Source organism: Triticum dicoccoides, chromosome 2B (assembly GCF_002162155.2).
Source record: "Triticum dicoccoides isolate Atlit2015 ecotype Zavitan chromosome 2B, WEW_v2.0, whole genome shotgun sequence".
NCBI lineage: Eukaryota > Viridiplantae > Streptophyta > Magnoliopsida > Poales > Poaceae > Triticum > Triticum dicoccoides.
In genome coordinates this window covers 796,406,164-796,426,375 of record NC_041383.1, presented here as the reverse complement: position 1 = coordinate 796,426,375, position 20,212 = coordinate 796,406,164, and the positions used below count along the sequence as shown (strand labels likewise).

Sequence of the window (20,212 nt, the reverse complement as noted above, 5' to 3'; positions counted from 1 at the left end):
TGATAAAAGAATTAATTTATGAAGTGTGAATGCTAGCAAGTGCAGAAGTTTGATCAATGATAATTTCAATCACTTTTTTCTAGCATCATTATATATCATAAACAGTAGCTCATCTCATAACACTTCTCATGATAAAGTAGCAAGCTATTCACATGTTAAAGCATAGACCATAAACTTTCTTGGAAACTAACAAACTATGTTCTCAGTCATCAAACAATTGCAATTCATCTTATTTGAGGAAGGGTCTATGTAAGAGCTTTGATTTAGCAAATTCCACATATTCAACTATCATATAGTCTTCAATGATTGCTACCACTCAAAGCATATTTTTAGAACAAATAGCATCCATTGAACACAGAGAAAGATAGAGGCTTAATGTTTTGCCTCCCAACTTATTTATCATATAGTTAATTGTCAACAATAATAATTCATGATCAAATATATATGAATGGCCAGATATGCTTAGATCTTTCCCCATCACATGATGCTTGCCAACTAAAGAGTAGGTTGGAATGAGAAGGAATACTACTGACTCCTGCATAAAAGTAAAAGATAGCCCCTTCGCAGAGGGAAGCAGGGATTTGTAGATGTGCCAGAGCTCGAAGCTTTCAAAACAAAGATGAATATAATTTTGAGAAGTATGCTTTCATTGTCAATGTGACAACCAAGAATTCTCAGTATCTTTCATGCTAGACACATTATAGGCAGTTCCCAAACAAAATTGTAAAGTTTTTACTCCCCCTCCACCAACAATCACACTCCACGGCTGACCCGAAACAACGGGTACCGTCCATACCAACAACTTTCCTGGGGGAGTTTTGTTTAATTATTTGCGATTTTGTTTTTGATCTTTTGATCATAGGACTGGGCATCCCAATTACCAGCCACTTTCTCGTGAATGACAAGTGAATCAACACTCATCGTGAGAATAACCCACCTAGCATGGAAGATACTGACAGCCCCTAGTCGCTACATGAGCGATTACAAAGCAGATTATTATTTGAAGGTTTAGAGTTTGGCACATGCAAATTTACTTGGAATGGTAGGTAAATACCGCATATAGGTAGATACGGTGGACACTCATGGAAGAAACTTGGTTCAAGGATTTTGTATGCACAAGGAGTATTCCCGCTTAGGACAGAAATTTTGGCTAGCAAAAGATTCTAAATTTTGGCTAGCAGTATTCCTATTGCTACTGGGTACATCAATTTATAGTTCCCAAATACACTTGTGATGATTTGGTAGTATGATCCAAATTTAACGTTAATAGAAAGTTTAATGCCAAGAATACTAGCAAACTGCGATATGGTTGACTGAAAGAAAGAGTTTAATTAGTCAAAATGTACCCAAAAATTATGGTAGTCACTTACTGGCTTTAAGAAGTCAAACATGATCAGCCTTGCATTTGTATAATACATTTGGATTCTCTGCCTTGCATTTGCAATGCTTGGTTTACTATAGATAACATATACATTTAAGTTTACTCCTGAAAATTGTGTTAGAACTACTACCCTGATTGCATATGCAACTTGTATAATACATTTGGATGGATGCCTCCCTGATTTTCAGTATAATTTGGTTATGAAATTTTGGATGGTTGTTCCCATATGAGATTTCTGTGATGAGTAGTCGGATCACTCCTACCGACTTTTGTTCCTAGATTTGAAAACTATAGCTCACATAGTACAACAACTGGTGTTGTAGCTGAGCACCTTTTCTTTTCTGCAGTACAACCACATTTTATTTCTTTATCTCTCAAACTGCAGCTTACATGGTTGTGCTTTCTTAGCTCTTAGCTTTCTCAGTTCTTAAAATGTAGCTCAAATGGTTGTGATATATATTTATCCTAGGTAGACAATCAGTGTTGTTCTATCTAGTTCTACTCGGACAAGTCTGAAAGGAATGTTTCTCGGTTTCATTGATCCTCTTTTTTCCAGAAATGTTCAGTGACCATAGCATTTTTTATTTCAGAGCTTGTACTACAACTTTAGATGATGCTTAAACTGTGTTTTCAGTATGTTGTCTTCTGTGTTATGGTTCAGTCTTTCTTCAGCTATTCCTTTCTGTATATCATTGTTTACTTTTGGTTTAGTTGGTTGTCAATGCATATCTGTTCAGTTGCCATTGCCCAGCCGGTGATGAGCAAGCTCTTGTATGCTACATTCAGTTAGTAAGATGGTTAATATCTAGCCGACAAGTACAACTACAATGAAGCACTCTAAAGTGTGGATGTAGCAAGTTTCTTGAGAGAACAGGCACTACTGCTAAATTATTCCCCTGTAGCACTTTGTCTCATTTTTATCAGTTGACCTTTACAATTCTGTAGCAAGGATATAAGGGGAGTTAGTTACATTGTAAACAATGGATTTTTAAATGTTCTACACCATGCTATGTCAATATGACAAACTCTTCCCACCAAACAGAAATTTAAACAAAGAGGAGGGTGGATAAAGGGGTTTGGGGATTCAAGGGGTTTTGAGGGGATTGGGTGGAAGGAAGGGATTCACCCAATCCCCTGAAATCCCCCATTCCCTAAACATCCCCAATCCACTCTACCAAACAAAGCCGCACGGTATGTAGGCATGACGTGAAAGTATACATTATGTAGTGCAAAACTAATGTAGGATGCAAATGCATAAGAGTTATAAGTTAATGGATATCATCATGCCAAGTTTGTAAGTCTTTATAGATTCTGTCAGTTATATTATGATGCACTTTTCCCACGGAGTTTTGTTCAAGAAAATTGATCCTAACATAGATGAAAATGTCACCATTGCGTAGAACACAGAAAAATGCACAACATTCATGTAAGACACGTTTTCATCGGATACACGGATTAAAAGTTACAACGATTTTAATATAAGGTAGTACAGCTCTTTTCAGCTAGGCGCTGCACTACACTGTGCAACTCCTTTTAGCTAGGAGCTGCACTACATTGTGCAACTCCTTTAAGCCAGGCGCTGCACAACCAAGAGTGGGGCCAGGGTGCCACGCTGACCAGGTGTGCCAGGCACTGCACAACCAAGAGTGGGGCCAGGGTGCCACGCTGACCAGGTGTGTCGTGCCTGTTAGTAACATGCTGCATCGTATAGTGCAACGTCTACCTGTCGAGCGCTACACAAAAGGGTCAGCTGGTTGAAATTTTTTCACCAACGATTCATTTTGTGAATTCGTTCTATCCACAGGTCAGAGTAGTTGTTTTGCCCTCAGCATGCAGTCCACCGCTTTCCGCGGGTACGGCCAAGGTGACGGACGGACACGACAGATTATCAATCAAAACAGAGTAAGTGCAGTGTCAACTTGTACGGAGTTCCTTTCGCAAGGCACCTCGCTTGGAGTAGGCCAGAATCACTGTTCTAAGAGCATCTCTACCAGACCCCTTATATTACGGATCCTTCAAATTGTTATAATGGTCGAGAAAAATGTGTTTTCAGGGCCGATTTTAGCTGCGGCCGAACAGACCCCGTAAAAAAAAAATTTTCTGAATATACCGAACGGGTCCACAGCTAGTCCTTTTTTTTCTGGTGGTCCTCTTCCCAAAGCCAAATTGAAATCGCTGAGAGGCAGAAAAGGAAGATGCGAGGTGGACGCCAGTGGACGGGCAGGCGAGGAAGAAGCGGGGCGGCCACGGCGCGCGGGCGGAGGTCAAGGCGGCCACGGCGGTGCACGCAGCGGCCAGACTCCTCCATTCGCCACAGCGAGCTAGCTAGACGTGCCTCCATTCAGCCAGAGCTAGCTAGCTAGCTAGTTACGTTCGAATCGACTCGATTCAGCTAGCTAGCAAGCTAGCTCCTCCGTCCGGAGAGCCGCGGGCGGCCGGGGCGGACGACGGGCCTGCGCAGCGGACGGTCGGGCGCAGCAGCCTGGGCGGACGGCCGGCGAGCGCGACGGCTGGGGCGGGTGAGAGGCGGCCAGGGATGGGCGTGGGGCGGCCGGGGACGGACGGCGGGGAGCGAACCATGAAGTTTCCGCTGGCAGCTGGACTCCTGCCAATGGTCTTTCACTTATGCAGGGCGTCCTCGGGTTGCCTTCGTAAACCTTATTTTTACGGGTTTGGCCGGGATGTTTTTCGCGCCCCTTAAATTTTTTTACGGGTTGGGGTCGTTTACGGGTTCTATTCAGGTCGTTTTTTCCACCTAAAACTGTAAACCAGCGGTTATGTTACAGTTTCATGTGTTTTAAGAGGTCTACTAGAGATGCTCTAACCTTGTCAGAAAGTGAATTCTGTATGGATTTTTTTTCATAATCTGACCCTTTTGAGAACGTCACAGCCCGCGGCATTTCTGGGCCACACAAAAATACCGAGCTAACTCGCGTTGCTGCTCTGGCCCATGGTCAGGCTGGAAACGCCAAGCCAGCCCGCGAGTGGCGGATACAGGCCCTAGGCCCCCAGGGTCCAGGCCTGGGGCGTGAGGCCCATGTTCTTTCTAAATTGTAGCGAATTACTGTGCACATCGCTACAGCATACGAAGAGGGCCCGGGGCGGCCCGCTGGGCTGGCTCCGCCCCTGCAGCCCGCGTTGCTGAAAACACCAGGAGCTTAGGCGATTCTTTCCCAGATAAAAACGCCAGGGTCTTTGGTGTTTCAGGTCTGGCCAACCGTCAGGCCCTAGCTGGCCTAAGTGACGGTCAGAAACGCCAAACATTTTGGCGTTGCTAAGAACGCCATGCCTCCTGGGACAAACATCAATACTAGTTTTGCTCACCTCACAGGAAAAGGCAGCTACTAGTTGGGACAAGGACAGAAAAGTGGTTAAACATCAATACTAAAACAAAGCATCCATGCGCATGTGAAGTTCAAATGAAATTTATAGGATGCAAAGTAGCCTACCGCCTTGTAAAGTTCTCATATAATTAACCACTTATATGCTCCTTGAAGATGACCCCAAGTACTAAATATAAGCAGTACAAGTTCTGCTCCATGACAGGCATACGTTTGTGATTCTGCTTATGCCAAACTGAAAGCAATACTGCAGAGTCTGGCCAGAGCAATGTACATCATATAGTTGTAGAAGTAATAGGTTTGATAGCTACACAGTATCTGTGCTGGAAGCTGAAGATATTCTAAGGTGCCATGTAAGATTTCAGGCCTTTGCATATCAGATAAACGGTCTCTGTCAAATAATTTTAATTTTCAGGGATTTCATTTATTCTTCGCCATGGGCAGAAAATATGGACAGTGTGACTGCGTGTGTATCGCGAGACAAACAAGAAAGCAAGGGAAAATCAATCCTTTCCTGACCATTCTGTCTCGCACCTTTTTTTGAACTTTTCCAATTCATTAGCACTGTATGGTAAAAATATAAGGTTTGTTGTTCACATGAAGTGCTGATTTATTCACTTCAAACCGTGGCCTAGTACAAAGAAACATAGACCAGTTTCCATCTGATGACCATGCAAGGGCAATGACATGAAACAAGACGGTGGCATGGTCATAGCTCTCCAAAGCAATATAAAATCACGGTTGTTCATCTACCTCAATAAAAATGCTATCGGTGGCAGTACTAGTGCCAGCTTGTTGGAGTAATACAAACACATATGTGTTAGTTTGGTAAGTTTTGGAGTCTAATAGGATGATCCCCCTCCCTAAAGAAATTATGTGAAATACCATTAATTATTAATTTAAGAAGAATCTTTCCTTTTGGCCCCCTCAAGTCTACTTTGCCCCCTCAATAATCTATGTCACTTCTTGGGAAGTTTTCGTGATCAATAAGGGACTGACGCCGTCCATTTACGTGGCACAAGACGGCTTAGTGGACGATACACGAGGCCATCGACCTTGTAGTGTAGGCAGTTATAGAGATCTTAGAAGCAGCTCAGCCGCTCGATCAAACTAGTTGTTGTGCCGTGCCTATTCTCTCACAATAAATCATGTCGGCTTGCTCGTCGTTGTTGTAGCTCAATGGCCCTTCCTGCAAAAGAATTACACTGCAGGGGTACGTATTGATGCAATTGAAAGTCATGGCCACTAGCATTGCTGAATTCCACTACCAACTTGTTGGAGTAATCCAAACACATATGTTTTAGTTTGGTAAGTTTTGGAGTCTAATAGGAAGATTCTACTTGAGTTAGGTTAATATGTGTGATCACTGTTGCCTTGTGCTTAGACTAGGAAGGCTGAGTCAGGCTAGGACAAGTAATTCAGCAGGTATGTGTGGTACCAGTGTTTGGCCGTGTCCGGTATGTAAGGCCCCCTCAAGTCTACTTTGCCCCCTCAATAATATATGTCACTTCTTGGAAAGATTTCGTGATCAATAAGGGACCAACACCGATGGCTCAATAAGGGACCAACACCGATGGCTCAGCGGACGATACACGGGGTCATCGACCTTGTAGTGTAGGAAGTTGTAGAGATCTTAGAAGCAGCTCAGCCGCTCGATCAAACTAGTTGTTGTGCGTTGCCTATTCTCTCACAATAAATCGTGTTGGCTTGCTCGTCGTTGTTGTAGCTCAACTGCCCTTCCTGCAAAAGAATTGCACTGCAGGGGTACGTTTTTTTTTGCGACTGAAAAAGGGGCTTTATTGATTATGGAATAGTTGTACAATCACTTGCCAGATACTCCCTCCGTAAAGAAATATAAGAGTGTTTAGATCACTGAAATAGTGATCTAAACACTCTTATATTTATTTACAGAGGGAGTAGCTCACAAGAGCAGCTGGAGGCACCTGCAGCCACAAATCGGTGCTGTGCTCCTCTCTCGACATATAGGCAAGGCGATCTGCAGTTCTATTCTGCAAACGACCAACAAGACGTACCACAAGCTCCCTTTCTCTCACCAACTCCTTAATCTCCATTACAAGGTGACCTACAATTGATTTGTCTGTCTCTGGACTTTCCACAGCTTTTACCAAAGAAGCACAGTCGGTTTGAACAATCAGTGGCAAAGTTGTAAGCTGCAGTGCCGCACTGATGCCCTCCCGAGCTGCCACACATTCAGCTTCCAGAGCACTTGAGCAGTGTTGTATAAACCAGCATGCCGAAAATATGTGTTCACCCCTACTATTCCTGGCTACCATTGCAGCACCAGCCGTATGAGTATTCGCATCAAATGAGCCATCCAGCGACACAGCAAGCCACCCCTCTGGTGGAGGTGGCCATGGGATCGACTCCTGCTCTCTTGCCGCATGTTGCGGCCGAGCCACCAAACCATCAGGTCCAGCTACCCCCTTCTCATAACCCATGTCAAATCTTATTTGGTTCAGAGATGCCATATAGCTCTGCAAGAACCCTCTTGTGGCCTCAACCGGCGCTACATTCTTGTCATGCAGGGCATCATTGCGCAATTGCCAGTTCCTCCATATGATCATCAAGATTTTTGCCCGGTCCTCCTCCTGAAGGGTAACTAGCAGATCAAAGAGCCATTCATGGCCTGTGTTTCTAATCACCTCCTTTGCTGGGATGTTCCAGACTTCCCCCATAGCATCCCAAACAGTGCTGGAGGTAGGGCACGCCACAACAGCATGAAAGCTGTCTTCTATTCCTCGACAGCACCTGGGACATTCATCCGGCACTCCCAAATGTTTAGACTTCATCACTTGTCGTGTGGGTAACCCATCCTTCAATAATTTCCATGCACAAATCTTCAATTTCTGTGGTACCGGGATTTTCCAAAACATCCTCCAGACTGGTCGGTCTCCCTCTGGTCTCGTACTAGACGAGACACCCCCCTGATTCTGGATAACCTCTGTGACCGCAAGGTGGTATGCACTTCTAACCGAGAACCGGCCGTCCTTCTCCATATGCCACGCCAGAAAATCCTCATCCATTCTACGAGATACCTTAATTTTCACAATCTCCTACACATTTGCTCGTATCATTAATTCATTAAGGCGAGCCTCATTCCACGACCCATCTGGTAAGAGGAAATCGTCAACACGACTGTACCTGCAGGTTCCCCACTCCCCCAACAGCTTTCGAGTGCCCCCACGGGGTATCCAAGGATCCCTCCATACCTTGACTTTCTTTCCATTGCCCACCCTCCATATTATTCCTTTTTTTAAGAGCTCCAGTCCGTGTTCAATGCCTCTCCAGACTGGAGATGCATTTCCCGCGAATACAGTGTCAATCAGGTTGCCATATCTATAGTACCTTGCTTTCAATAGCCTTGCACATAGACTCTCCGGTCTATCAATTAGTCGCCATGCTTGACGAGCTAATAGAGCTTGGTTAAAAAGTCTCATGTCACGGAACCCTAGGCCGCCTTGATTCTTTGGGCATAATAATTTTTCCCATGCAATCCAGTGCGTCCTACATTTTCCTTTCTCTGATCCCCACCAATAGCTCCTTATCATTTGAGTTAGTTCATCACAAGTCACTGACGGCAATCTGAAAACACTCATCATGTATGTCGGTATTGCCTGTGCAATTGACTTAATTAGTGTCTCCTTTGCCCCACTTGAAGCCTGCTTTTCACCCAAGTCAAAAAACCTCCTGCTCAAGCTTGCCTAAAGGGATTGAAATTTTCCCCTATTCATTCAGCCTTCAGGTGCCGGCAGGCCCAAATAACGGTCCTCAAAATGTTCACTCAGCACACCAAGTATGTGTTTGATCCTTCGCCGTTTTCCATGTGGGCATACATTCGCAAACGTGATGTTGTATTTCGAAGGGTTTATCAACTGCCCTGTTGCCGAAGAGTACTGGTCTAAAATGTCCTTCACCATCATAGCCTGCTCCTCTGTTGCCTGGAAAAATAAGAGTGTGTCGTCTACAAAGAGTAGGTGCGATATAGCCGGCGCCGTTCTACGGATCACCACCGGCCTCAAAACTCTGGTTGCTACTGCGTCCTGTATCAAACTCGACAACGAGTCAGTGACAAATAGGAAAAGGAACGGTGACAGGGGGTCACCTTGCCGTAAACCTCGCGATGGTGAAAATTGATCCAGAAGCTTTCCATTAAAATTCACTCGGAAGCAGAATGTAGTCACACATTGCATGATCCATTGGACCCATTTAAAAGAGAAACCCATCTTCATCATTGCACTCTCCAAGAAGCTCCAATCTACCCTGTCGTAGGCTTTCGAAAGATCATGTTTATAAGCACAATTGTTTACCTCCGGGTTGCGTTCTTGCTGGATATAATGCATCACTTCAAAGGCCACAATTGCGTTATCCGAGATCAAACGCCCAGGCACAAAGGCACTTTGGCTCTCGGAAGTAATTTCATCAAGTACTGTCCTCAGCCTATTAAACATACATTTTGAGACAATCTTGTAGATCACATTACATAGTGATATAGGCCTGAAATCCTTCAAACTTTCCGGTTCACCTTTCTTTGGGATTAGTACAATACTTGTTTCGTTTACTCCCTCTGGCGTCACCCCATCTCTGAAAAATTGTTGCACTACTGCCACAATTTCCAGTTTAACAATAGCCCAGTTCCTTTGGTAGAACCGAGCCGGAAGACCATCCGGCCCTGGAGCTTTTAAGGGCCCCACTTGGAACAAGGCACCACCTATTTCTTGCTCTGAAAAATCGTTTGTAAGCATATCATTCATCGCCTCCGTGACTCGACCTTCCAGTAACTCCAAAATAGGTCCCGGACTCAAAGTTGGGTCTTTTGTGTATATCTCCTGGAAGTAAGATGAGGCCATCCTCTCCATATCAGTGGGTACTGTGCACCACGTCCCATCCTCCTTCAACAACTTTCTTATGAGATTCTTCCTTGCACGCCATACTGCTCTTCTCTGAAAATACCGAGTGTTTCTATCCCCTCCCGTAGCCAGTCGATTCGAGATCTTTGTAGCCACATCATTTCTTCACGATAGAGTAACTCATCCATCCTTTCCATCTTCTGTTTGATAGTCGCCATGTCCACGTCCATGCGGTTCAAAGCCGCAAGTTCATCTCTCAACTTCTCCAGTTCGCGCTGAACATGGCCAAACTTATGTTTACTCCACTCATGTAAGTCGGCAATAACCTGTCCGAGGAATTTTGCGACCACGCCAGATCTCCAACTGATTTTGCCTTCTCCCAAGAGTTATTGATAATCTCTGGAAGTGCAGGCTCCCTCTCCCACATTATCTCATACCTTCGTGATTTACTTCTTGGTCTCGGGTCTGGTTGTTGCAACCGTAACAGAAGTGGACAGTGGTCCGACCTCGACGACGTGAGGTGTTGTAGCTCTGCATTTGGAAACCGTGCCATCCATTCGTCATCCGCACAAACCTGATCCAGTCTAACCCGTACATTATGGTCTCCCTGCTGATGGTTATCGTAAGTATGGGAAGCCAGTAAATCCGATATCCCTTAGCTCACACACTGCCAAGACGTCTCTAAACGCCGCCATTTGCGCCTCTTGCCGGTCTCTCATCGAGCAATGTTCATACTGCCATAATGCCTTGTAATAATCCCCAATGACCATCCATGGCAGCGGGGAGCTAGCCTTCAAATTAGTTAACAAGCTCCACATCAAGTGACGATTCTCAACCCGCGGTTCTCCGTACACAAAGGTGGCGCGCCATGGCGGATCGTTTTGCTGCTCCCTGGTACACACGTCAATATATCTGTTACTTTTCCCAAGAATCTCTACATGAAGGGCCTCATGCCAGTATAGAGCCAGCCCCCCACTTCTTCGGTCACTTCCCACTCCTTCAAATCCCCTAAGTCCCAATCTCCATCTCAGCTTCTCCATCTTCTCCTCCGTTTGCCTAGTTTCACAAAGAAAAACGAGGCTGGAGTTGTTTGACTGGCAAAGAGCCAGTAGTTCCCGAACTGTCCGGCGGTTCCCCCCACCCCGGAAGTTCCAAGCTAAGGTACACATTAGGCCTGGCGGTCCTTCTTATTGGAGGCCGCCAATGTTGCCCAAGTCCATATTTTGTGTTTCGTCCACCTTGTGTCTCTTACTCTCCGATGATGCACTCCGCTCCTCGTCCCCATCTCCACCTTTTCCATCCAACATTCCTGTATTTTCCACATCCTCCCCCTTTCCACTGGTTAACAGTAGTTGTTGCCCTATATTCACATCGTTGTTCGTGAGCTCTAGCCTTCTCTTGCTGCTACCTGTTGAATTTGTACCACCATTATTGAGTTTAGTCGGGCTTGACGCGGTACTCTTCAAGTCATCATCTCTACTATCCTCTGTCCGGGTAGCAGCACCTCGCCGCCCCACACCACCCGCACCTCTGCCACGACCACTTTGTCCACCCCTTTGTCCCTCACCTCCAAAACTCTGCCATTGTTCATCTCTTCTGAATTCAGCCGCTATTAGCGAGGGGAGGTAAACAATTACACTTGTATCATGAATTCCGTTTCCATGCTCCTTTGCCACATGGCCTACAAAACAGCATACACCACTGAAGCAAGGCATCTTCTCATAAACAAAATCAAAGTAGACTTTCTTTTGTCTAAGAGTTAAACTTGCACATCTCATCAGAGGGTACCGCACATCCAGTGTCACCCTCACCCGTATTCCTCCACCCTGCCCTCTCATAGATCTTTCATCCACATGCTCAACAACACTTGCTTTCCTTGCCAATTGGGAAGCAATACTTCCTGATCGCATTTTCTCCTTTAACCCCATGACCCGTACCCAAGTTTGATAGGTGTTCAATTCAATCTCCTCAGGATCAGACCACCCATCATAGGTAGCCATCAGGACCGGACAATTTCTGAAAATCCATGGACCATCCTTCATCACCCGTTCCCAATCTGCAAGACATGACATCTGGACTGTAAATAAGTTGTCCTCAATTGCTCTAAACTCCACTTCTTGCGCCAAATTCCACGCAGATCTCATGGTTCCGTAGAACGCGCTGTGACTGAATTTACGTGTTGTATGAACCCTAGCCAGGGCCATGAACTCCGCATCCTTCTCCAATTCTTCCAGATCCTCAAGGATTACATCTTCTTCCTCCTCTGGTCTCAGGTTCAGATGCCTGAATTTGTCATCCAGATCACTGGCCTTGGGCGCACTGCCACCACCGGCCGGCCCCCGGCTGCCTCTCTCCCTTTGTTCCCCGTTAACCCCTCCTTCCACCCTGCACTCCCCTTCCGCCGAACCTCTCCACCCTCCGCTTCAACCGCTGGCGCCGATGAGTTTCGCTCGCCATCACCGCTGACCACCGTGCTTTCTGTGTCTCCGCCCCTTGGCTTAGCTGTGTCGTCCCAGACTCTCCGAGATAGCAACCGGAGATGGGATCCAATCTGCCCTAGGAGAGGTCGTCAAGTCGCCGCTACAATCGCCCACGCAGTCGCCTAGGAGATAGGAAACCCTTACGGGTACGAGACGTCATGTGGACCGTTGGTTCATAACACTGCAGGGGTACGTATTGATGCAATTGAAAGTCATGGCCACTAGCATTGCTTTGTTTCAACAGATTACACATTGCTGGGGAAAAGGCTGCGCGAGATATATACTGCAAGTCATGCACACGTAACTGGTGAGAACTGAGAAAGGCAGCATGGCATCCTCGTTGGCGAGGTGAGCGTGTTGTCTGTGTCTTCCGGATCGGAATGGACATATTATGCAACGTTGTGATGGAAGATTTAGTGCACGGATCGACCCATTTGACATGTCGTCGTCGAGATTGTGCACCTTTCTCTTTAGGTACGTGCACTAAATCTTCCGTCCAACGTGTGCTCCAGATCCGCGCGTGTACGGTGGCGACTTATCCACTACTAGTAGCTTTTGCAGGAGTGGCTTGGACGAAGCCGTCCACCGCTTTCCGCGGCCAAGGCCAAGGCCACAGGTGAACGAGGCAGGTGTTTCAACTCGTAGGGAGTTACTTTCGCAAGGCACCTCGCTTGTACTGCTGAAAAGTGAAGTAAATTTGGCTAAGATAAGAGCATTTACAACTGAACATAGCAAATATGACCCTTAAACGCCCGCGGACACGCCTGGTCAGTGACCGGGCGCAGGGCGAAATTGGGCCTAGGGCAACTGGGGCTATAGCCCCAGGCGTGGCCCAAGTAGCACCTATTAGCAAGAGTGTTTTTTTCAAGAATTTTAGACTTGGTAAAGGACCAGCCCCAGACGTGTAAACCCAGCCCGAGCCAGCCCAGACTTAGGGAAACGTTTCCCCACGGTGCGCCGGCCGAATCATTGGGCCGGTCGCACCGCTCGCTGCGAGACTCGCTACATCTACAAGTACGCCCACCACCGAACGTTATCTTATCTTCTCAGGAACAACGCCGTCCGCTTATATCGCATCTCCCCATTTTCTTCCTCTCTCTGTAGATGCTCGCGCCTTCCCACCGCCGACTGGTTGTGCCGCCAGCCATGACCACCGCGCATCCCCCTCCGGCGACTTGCTATGCCGCTAGCCATGGCCACCGCGCCTTCCCACCGTGGCTGCCCCCACCCCGCCCCCTCATTCCCCACCAGCGAGCAGTGCTGCAAACCAATCCCCACCAGTGCTGCCGATGGCGACGACAAGTGATGGAGAGCCGCGGCGGCCGGCGTTGGAGCGTTGCAACCACGGCGAGAAGTGATAGAGAACGGGCCTTTCTTTTCTTGGAAGCAGCCCCAGTTTTTGCTGCCAACGCCCTTGCCTTTTGCTGGAACTAGTGTAAGATTTTGCTACCACCATGTTTGCTTTTTGATGGAACCAATCCAAAATTTTGCTGCCATGTCATTTGCTTTTTCGTACAACCAGTGTACAATTTTGCTACCACCATCTTCATTTTTTGGTGGAACCAATCAATTATTTTGCTGCCATCATGTTCGTTTTTTTATGGAACCAACCCAAATTTTTGCTACCATGTCATTTGCTTTTGGTACAACCAATGTACAATTTTGCTACCACCATCTTTGGTTTTTGCTGGAACCAACCAAATTTTTTGCTACCATGTTTTTTTGATGGAACGAATGCATCACTTTTTTGCTACCACCGTTTGAGTTTTTGCTACAACCAATATTCTCAATTGCTACATCCTTTTTTTTCGAAACGGAGGCAAAAGATTTGCCTCATTCATTAAATAAGAGAGAAGTGTTTTAGAGTGTTACAAATGACCCATATGCCCGGCATGGCAACTACTCGCGCACAAGAATACACCCCAGTTTTTTAGCTCCCGCGAGAACCCAAAGCTTGACGTCGTTGATGATAGCACGGAGAAGGACCGGAGGCGGTGCGCTCTTGTGTCGGAAGACCCGAGCATTACGCTCGTTCCAGATCATCCAAGAGACTAGCATTGTAAGTGAGGCCAAGGCTCGTCGGTTTGGGTTTTGCTTGGTTGGCTACATCCATTTTACATGACACACATCACGGCGTCATGTAATTTGCTGGAACCAGCAAAAAATTGTTCGAAGCGGCATGCTTTTTTGTTTGAACCATCGTTTCTTTTTGGTGGAACTAGCTAATTTGTTCGCTACAAACGACTGCTGAAGTTTTTCTGCTGCTGAGATTTTTGGTGGAACCATCATTATTTTTGCTGGAACCGGCAAGTCTTTTTGCTTCAACCCTCCTGTATTCGAGTTGCAGCCATGGCGAGCAGAGGCAGCCGAGGCAAGTGCCGGGCACGAGCGACAGGCGAGCGGCAGGCAAGCGCGGGTGATGGGCGCGGTGGCAAGGGTGGCAAGCAACCTCGGGAAGACGAGGACAAGTGCGGGCCGCCAGCGAGCCCACGGGATCTGGCATGTGCGCACGCTGCCTTTTTTCTTGTTTTCTTGTGCGTGTTTGACTTTTCAAACAAAGCAATCAGACGGTTGGAAAAGTATGTATCGGATGGCTGGGGCTTGACCGGCACAACTGTTCGGCCGGTGCGCCGGCACCTATCAGCGCCCCCAGACTTAGCAATTCATCTCGACGGATGGCTGTCGTAGCTGGCCCAACTAAACTCACCTAAGTGTACTTAGGGGAAAATATCAGGTGATACGGGCCATCACATGATCCCATGCTACTGGACTATGTGGTGCCTTGGATCTACATGCAAGGGACAGGATCAACTCACTTATTATTTACACATGCCCCCTTGGTATATTTGCATCTGCCCCCCCCTTAAGAACAGGCTGTCTTTTGTAAAACCACAACAGATTTATGCATCAGTTTTACCAACAAGGACGAACACTATCGTCCCAGCTGATCTTATCTGAATCAAACCAAGATGGGTGAATTGATCAAACTAAATCCACATCATTTAGACCTTCATTTGTTACTTTAGATGTGATGAATCAACACAAAAATGAAACGTTGCCCAGCTGAAACAATAAGCAACAACACAATACATGCTAAAATTCAGTACATTTAAAGTAAGCTCTCATCAGTACAGCAAGCAACAACTTAAAACATTGGTATCTTTCAGCCTTCAGGTCGCCATCATTTTTTTCATAATGAATACATTGGCATGTGATCAACAGGAACCCATTTTCCATTCCTGTATTCACATCTAAAATACCGACGATCAAAATATTTAGCGGAAATCTTGACAAAAAATTCATCTCCAAAAACAATAGTACAAGCTGGCAAATGGTGTGGGATGGCAAATTGCCAAAAGTCATTCATAGCATCAAAAGATCGCTGGAATATAAGCATTTAAACAAATAAAGTTGCATCATATGCTGCCATCTTGGTCTAGGAATTAACATGATCTTAATATACATATATTTACAGGCGTACTATTTAGTTCACTAATTTACATAATTAAACCAAACAGGCTTCACTACAGAGCGCTTGGTGGGTCCATATTCTCCTTGTATGCCATCCTATGCTGGGCACAAATGCACACCTACATGAAAACATCAAGAATTAGAACAACCTAAAAAAATCACTCAAAAGATCGTACACCATTAAATATGTGAAACTGTAAACACTTCTGTGATGCCAAATAACCTGCATGTCTGTTGCGCCATCTAATTCTCCTGATCATTTTTGTTGTTTCTTGACCTATAAAATCATGTAAAAAAAAATCATTTGTTACACTAAGAGATCATGACATGTTCACAAGTCACAACCAGTTGAGTTATATTCACCTCTTTTTCTTTTTTCCACTTGTTGCTGGCTGAAAACCCTGCTTCATCTTTGTGCCACTTCCTTTAGTGTGTGCTATAGCTGGTGGGTGGATATTTATCTCTCTTGGAATTGATACACCAATAAATGACTCAAATTCCTGGATCTTTGTCTGTCCATTGCTTGTTCCCATATGCAAAACATGGTCAACAACATTTGCAATACCCTTATGCAAATATTGCATCTTCTCCTCACAATTCTTGGCAGCCATCATGCCCATATTGAATTTGGTGCATGTCTCGGAGTACAATCGGTTAATGTTGGGTGGAAGAGATTTAGTTGTCCCTTCAAGTGTATTGCCATTTGAATCAAGTACTACCGTCTTTGTAGCTAGTTTTGTCCACCTATGAAGAATATAATGACTTGGGATCTCCTTGAATTTCTCTCTCTTGAGGACAATGATGATGTGGGAACAGGGTATACCAATAGATTCAAACAATTTACAAGAACAATGTGCAACCTTGGTTGTGGTGCTGTAGAGCACCTCTCTAACTTTGCCACTTAAGTCTGAAATACAAGTGATTTGTACCTCACCAACTTGTTGTATTGATAGTACATCACGCCTATCCCTTGCGGCAATCACCTCATCCTGAAATAGTAGGAAGATAGTATGAGTATAGACATGCCTAGCATGACTCTCAATACTCCAAGTAGTCTCTAGCAGCGGTAGTGTATGAATTGTGCTATTGTCATCCTCCAATTCCTTTTGTCGTTGTTCTTCAATGGCACTTTCAAATCTTATCCAAAACTCAAGCAAAGAGAGTCGCCGGTTGAGAAAGTGACCAAAGAAAGCATTCTCACTCTCAGATCTCGATGTAGTCCGCAATAACCCACCAAGAAATACGCCTTTGAAGTATGCAGGTATCCACAAGTGACGAATTCCGAACTTGCCAGCCAGCCATATGTTGCTTTCTAATTCATAATGTGAAATTATTGTGGACCATTTTTCCTCAAATTCTTCCGGAGTCTCTGAACCCCAAACACATGCACTAAATTGCCTGCGGAAATCTTCATCATTGAATAAATCATGACCAACATTCTGACGGAGTTTATAGAGAATGTGCCACATGCAAAGTCTATGTACGGTTTGAGGAAAGACTTCTTTGATTGCAGCTTTCATGCTCTGATCCTCATCGGTAATGATAAGTTTAGGTGCAACACCTCCCATTGCCTTGAAAAAGGTCTTGAACAACCATTTGTACGACCAAACCTTCTCATGGCATACAAATGCAGCACCAAATGTAACACATGCCTTGTGATGGTTCACACCAGTGAAAGGGGCAAAAACTAGGTTGTACTGATTGGTACTATAAGTGGAGTCAAAAGACATTACCTCGCCAAATAGTGCATAGTTTTTTCTGCAGGCACCATCAGCCCAGAATATGTGTGTTAACTTCTTCTCATCATCTTGTTCATAATCAAAGAAGAAAGTTGGATTGATCCTTTGTTTACTTCGCATAGCATCAATAATTGTTTGTGCATCCGCATCTTTAATTATCTCACTGATATCACGACAATAATTTTGTAAATCACACTTAGTGCAACCAATATTTTCTGGTCCACCCTTTTGTGCAGTCATGAAGTGATATGTTTGGCAAGGGCCCATCAATGCTTTGCGACATGTGAAAAATGTGCTCCTCAATTCACTAGTGACTTCCCTGTTTGATCTAAGGAATTGTTTCTTACTTGGTGAGACAAGCTGATGCGTATGTTCATGGACGAATCGGGCGACCTCATACTTGCCATCTTCTCTTATCTTCAAGCTAATCATAGCCTCACAGCCACACCTAGTTAGCTTAACTTTCCTCCTGGGCTTCTTCACATGATCATTCAGTATATATTTCTCCTCCCTCCATCCTTGTCTTGCACAAACAAAACGTTTCCACACTGGTACACCACCATCCCCCTTATGTTGTGTAAATCTGCGGACTGAGAACCCAACCTCATGAGCATACCGTGTGTAGAACATCTCACCAGCCTCCCATTTATCAAAGACCATGCCAATTGCCGGCTCCAAGCTTTCATCACACTCAGGCACGTATATTGAACCCTACACAATTACATTAGAACTATCATTTGCAAATTAAATTTGGCACTTCGATATTGAAAATGAAACAATACTTACACAGATCGGCATGCTACTTGTTTTCCTGGGTGTACTGTAACTATCTCCACCACATGAAGCCAACTGCTTTGCATCCTTCCAAAAGAAGAAATATATATAAATGATATGGTACAAAAAGACTCAATTATTTGATTCACCAAATTATATACCGTGAAACTGCTATTGGCATCATCTTCAAGTGCAATTGGAGTAGTCGATCCTACACTCTGACCAAAGCTCTCCATCGGCTCCATTAATGACTGTTTGGTGCATACGAAATAGGTAAACATTTGTTTTGATTCCTGGTAGCAGTACTGGAACATGCAAAAAAGTGAAGCTTAACTATGCCACCAGTTGGCTATAACAAGCATCTGACGCAACATACAACAGCGGCATACACATTTCAACAAGTACATAGATTTCCAATACTCGGAGGTCCCAGCCTGACCTAGAGTTCTACTGGGATTTCTGTTAGTCAAACATTATTGAGCCTCATTTGGCATGAATTTTAGTAAATTACTCTAAATGCTCACTTACGCTAGGCTGTACATGAGGTTTTCAACTACTGTATGTAAGAAATATTCTATGACACTTCTTTATAAGAAGATTACGTGTATATACAATTCAGATTAATTGTCAATATTGGAACACTGCTATATCTCATAACTGAAGTAGAAGATGTTGTAACCAATGACTAAACAAGAACATCACTATGTTGCAGTATTCTTCTAAATCTTCAAAGATTAAAATACTGATGCATATCTCAGCTCCGAATTGAATTTAACATCTGTTTCGGCAGAAATGCGGGACACATAATTTTTATAACTAGAATTAATAATACATACAACTGTATCTGCATGATTTTTCCACTTCCTTCATTTGTTGACATACAATTGAACAGTTGCCTGAGAGTTGTGACACTCCACCCCTGTCTAGAAGTAACCCATGACTCACAAAAGGAAATGGCCAAACAAAGAGGCCCCTTCTTGTGTGCCTATATGTTGTATTTCCTACTGATAATACTTTTGCACATCAACACTTATTGAGAGTCTTTCATACAAGGTTTCCTATCATTAAGGGCTACATTGTGGATAACAATTCAAAAGCCAATCTTATATTCTCAAAAAAAAAAGATGTACGGACGAACACTGAAGTTGCTGCTGCCACATCTCTGTACGTAGCTGCGGACTGCTACTGCCTGCTGTTACATCTTCCTTACTACAGTTTAACTGTCCTAATAGGATGAAATTTTGGTTTCAATTCTATATGGATACCCATATATACATCCATTAGTTAATGAGATTAGAGGATGAACTAACCATATAGAGATCTGCTCCTCCAATATGAGTTGCACTTACTGACGAACGAGCCACGGGCAAGCATGGATTACAACTCTGGGCTGGTCCAGAACTACCAATGTAAGCATCACCACAGTTGGACACAGATTGAGGTCCGACCGCCGCGATATGTACCGGCAGATCGAGCTCAGCTGTAGGCGGTGATTGGACATGCGCCATCGTTGCCGGCGAGACGTGTCCCGTGGTATGCCACTCGAGTGGCTCGGATAGGAACCGCCCGAACGAAACAGACTCTCGCAGTGCCGACATCCAATTCTAGAACCAAAGAATCAAAATCAGGAATGCAAGCACCAGAAAAGGGTAAGATACTGACGAGAAAGGAGGTGTTGCCTCTTACCTGATCGTCGTTGGGCAAGGTCTCCGTCTCCCGCAACTTAGTCGGCTCTAGCTGCAGCGACGAGAGGTTCGTCTCCGCTCCCATGGCGATGTCAGCAGCTCGTACCGGATCTGAGCAAATGATTCGGCGCACGCGCGACAGCTCTCTAGATTGCTCTGGATTGGGGCGAGCAACAGCGGATGGGGCATGCTCTGTGGTGGCCGGCGGCGATAGGATATGACCTAGGCGGCGGCAGTGGGGAAAAGATCGTATTGAAGAACAGGAGAGCGGTGTGCACTTCGGCTGAATCACGGAATAACCTAGGGTGTCTTTTGCATAAATTGCAATGCGAACTGAGCCTGCTCCATCCCGTCCCTCTAGTACAGATCGAACGGCACACAAGGTCTCGTATCAGGGGATCATGCCACAGTCGGTATCACCAGATATGCACTCCTGTACTTAGCCCAACTCACCGTTCCATCTCTTTGTACGG

General features: G+C 45.2%; 1 protein-coding gene across 1 annotated transcript; it reads right to left on the bottom strand.

Annotated features, from left to right (window-relative positions):
• Window positions 1–15,412: 15,412 nt before the first annotated feature.
• On the bottom strand, window positions 15,413–20,006 carry LOC119366382 (protein FAR1-RELATED SEQUENCE 5-like). The gene is made up of 7 exons (XM_037632105.1): window positions 19,741–20,006; window positions 19,365–19,658; window positions 18,216–18,305; window positions 18,067–18,141; window positions 15,905–17,991; window positions 15,765–15,818; window positions 15,413–15,660 (listed from the first exon to the last, which is right to left on the bottom strand). Exons 1-6 carry the CDS (start codon window positions 19,822–19,824, stop codon window positions 15,785–15,787), a joined length of 2,664 nt encoding a protein of 887 aa, XP_037488002.1. The 5' UTR covers window positions 19,825–20,006; the 3' UTR covers window positions 15,413–15,660; window positions 15,765–15,784.
• Window positions 20,007–20,212: the final 206 nt, after the last annotated feature.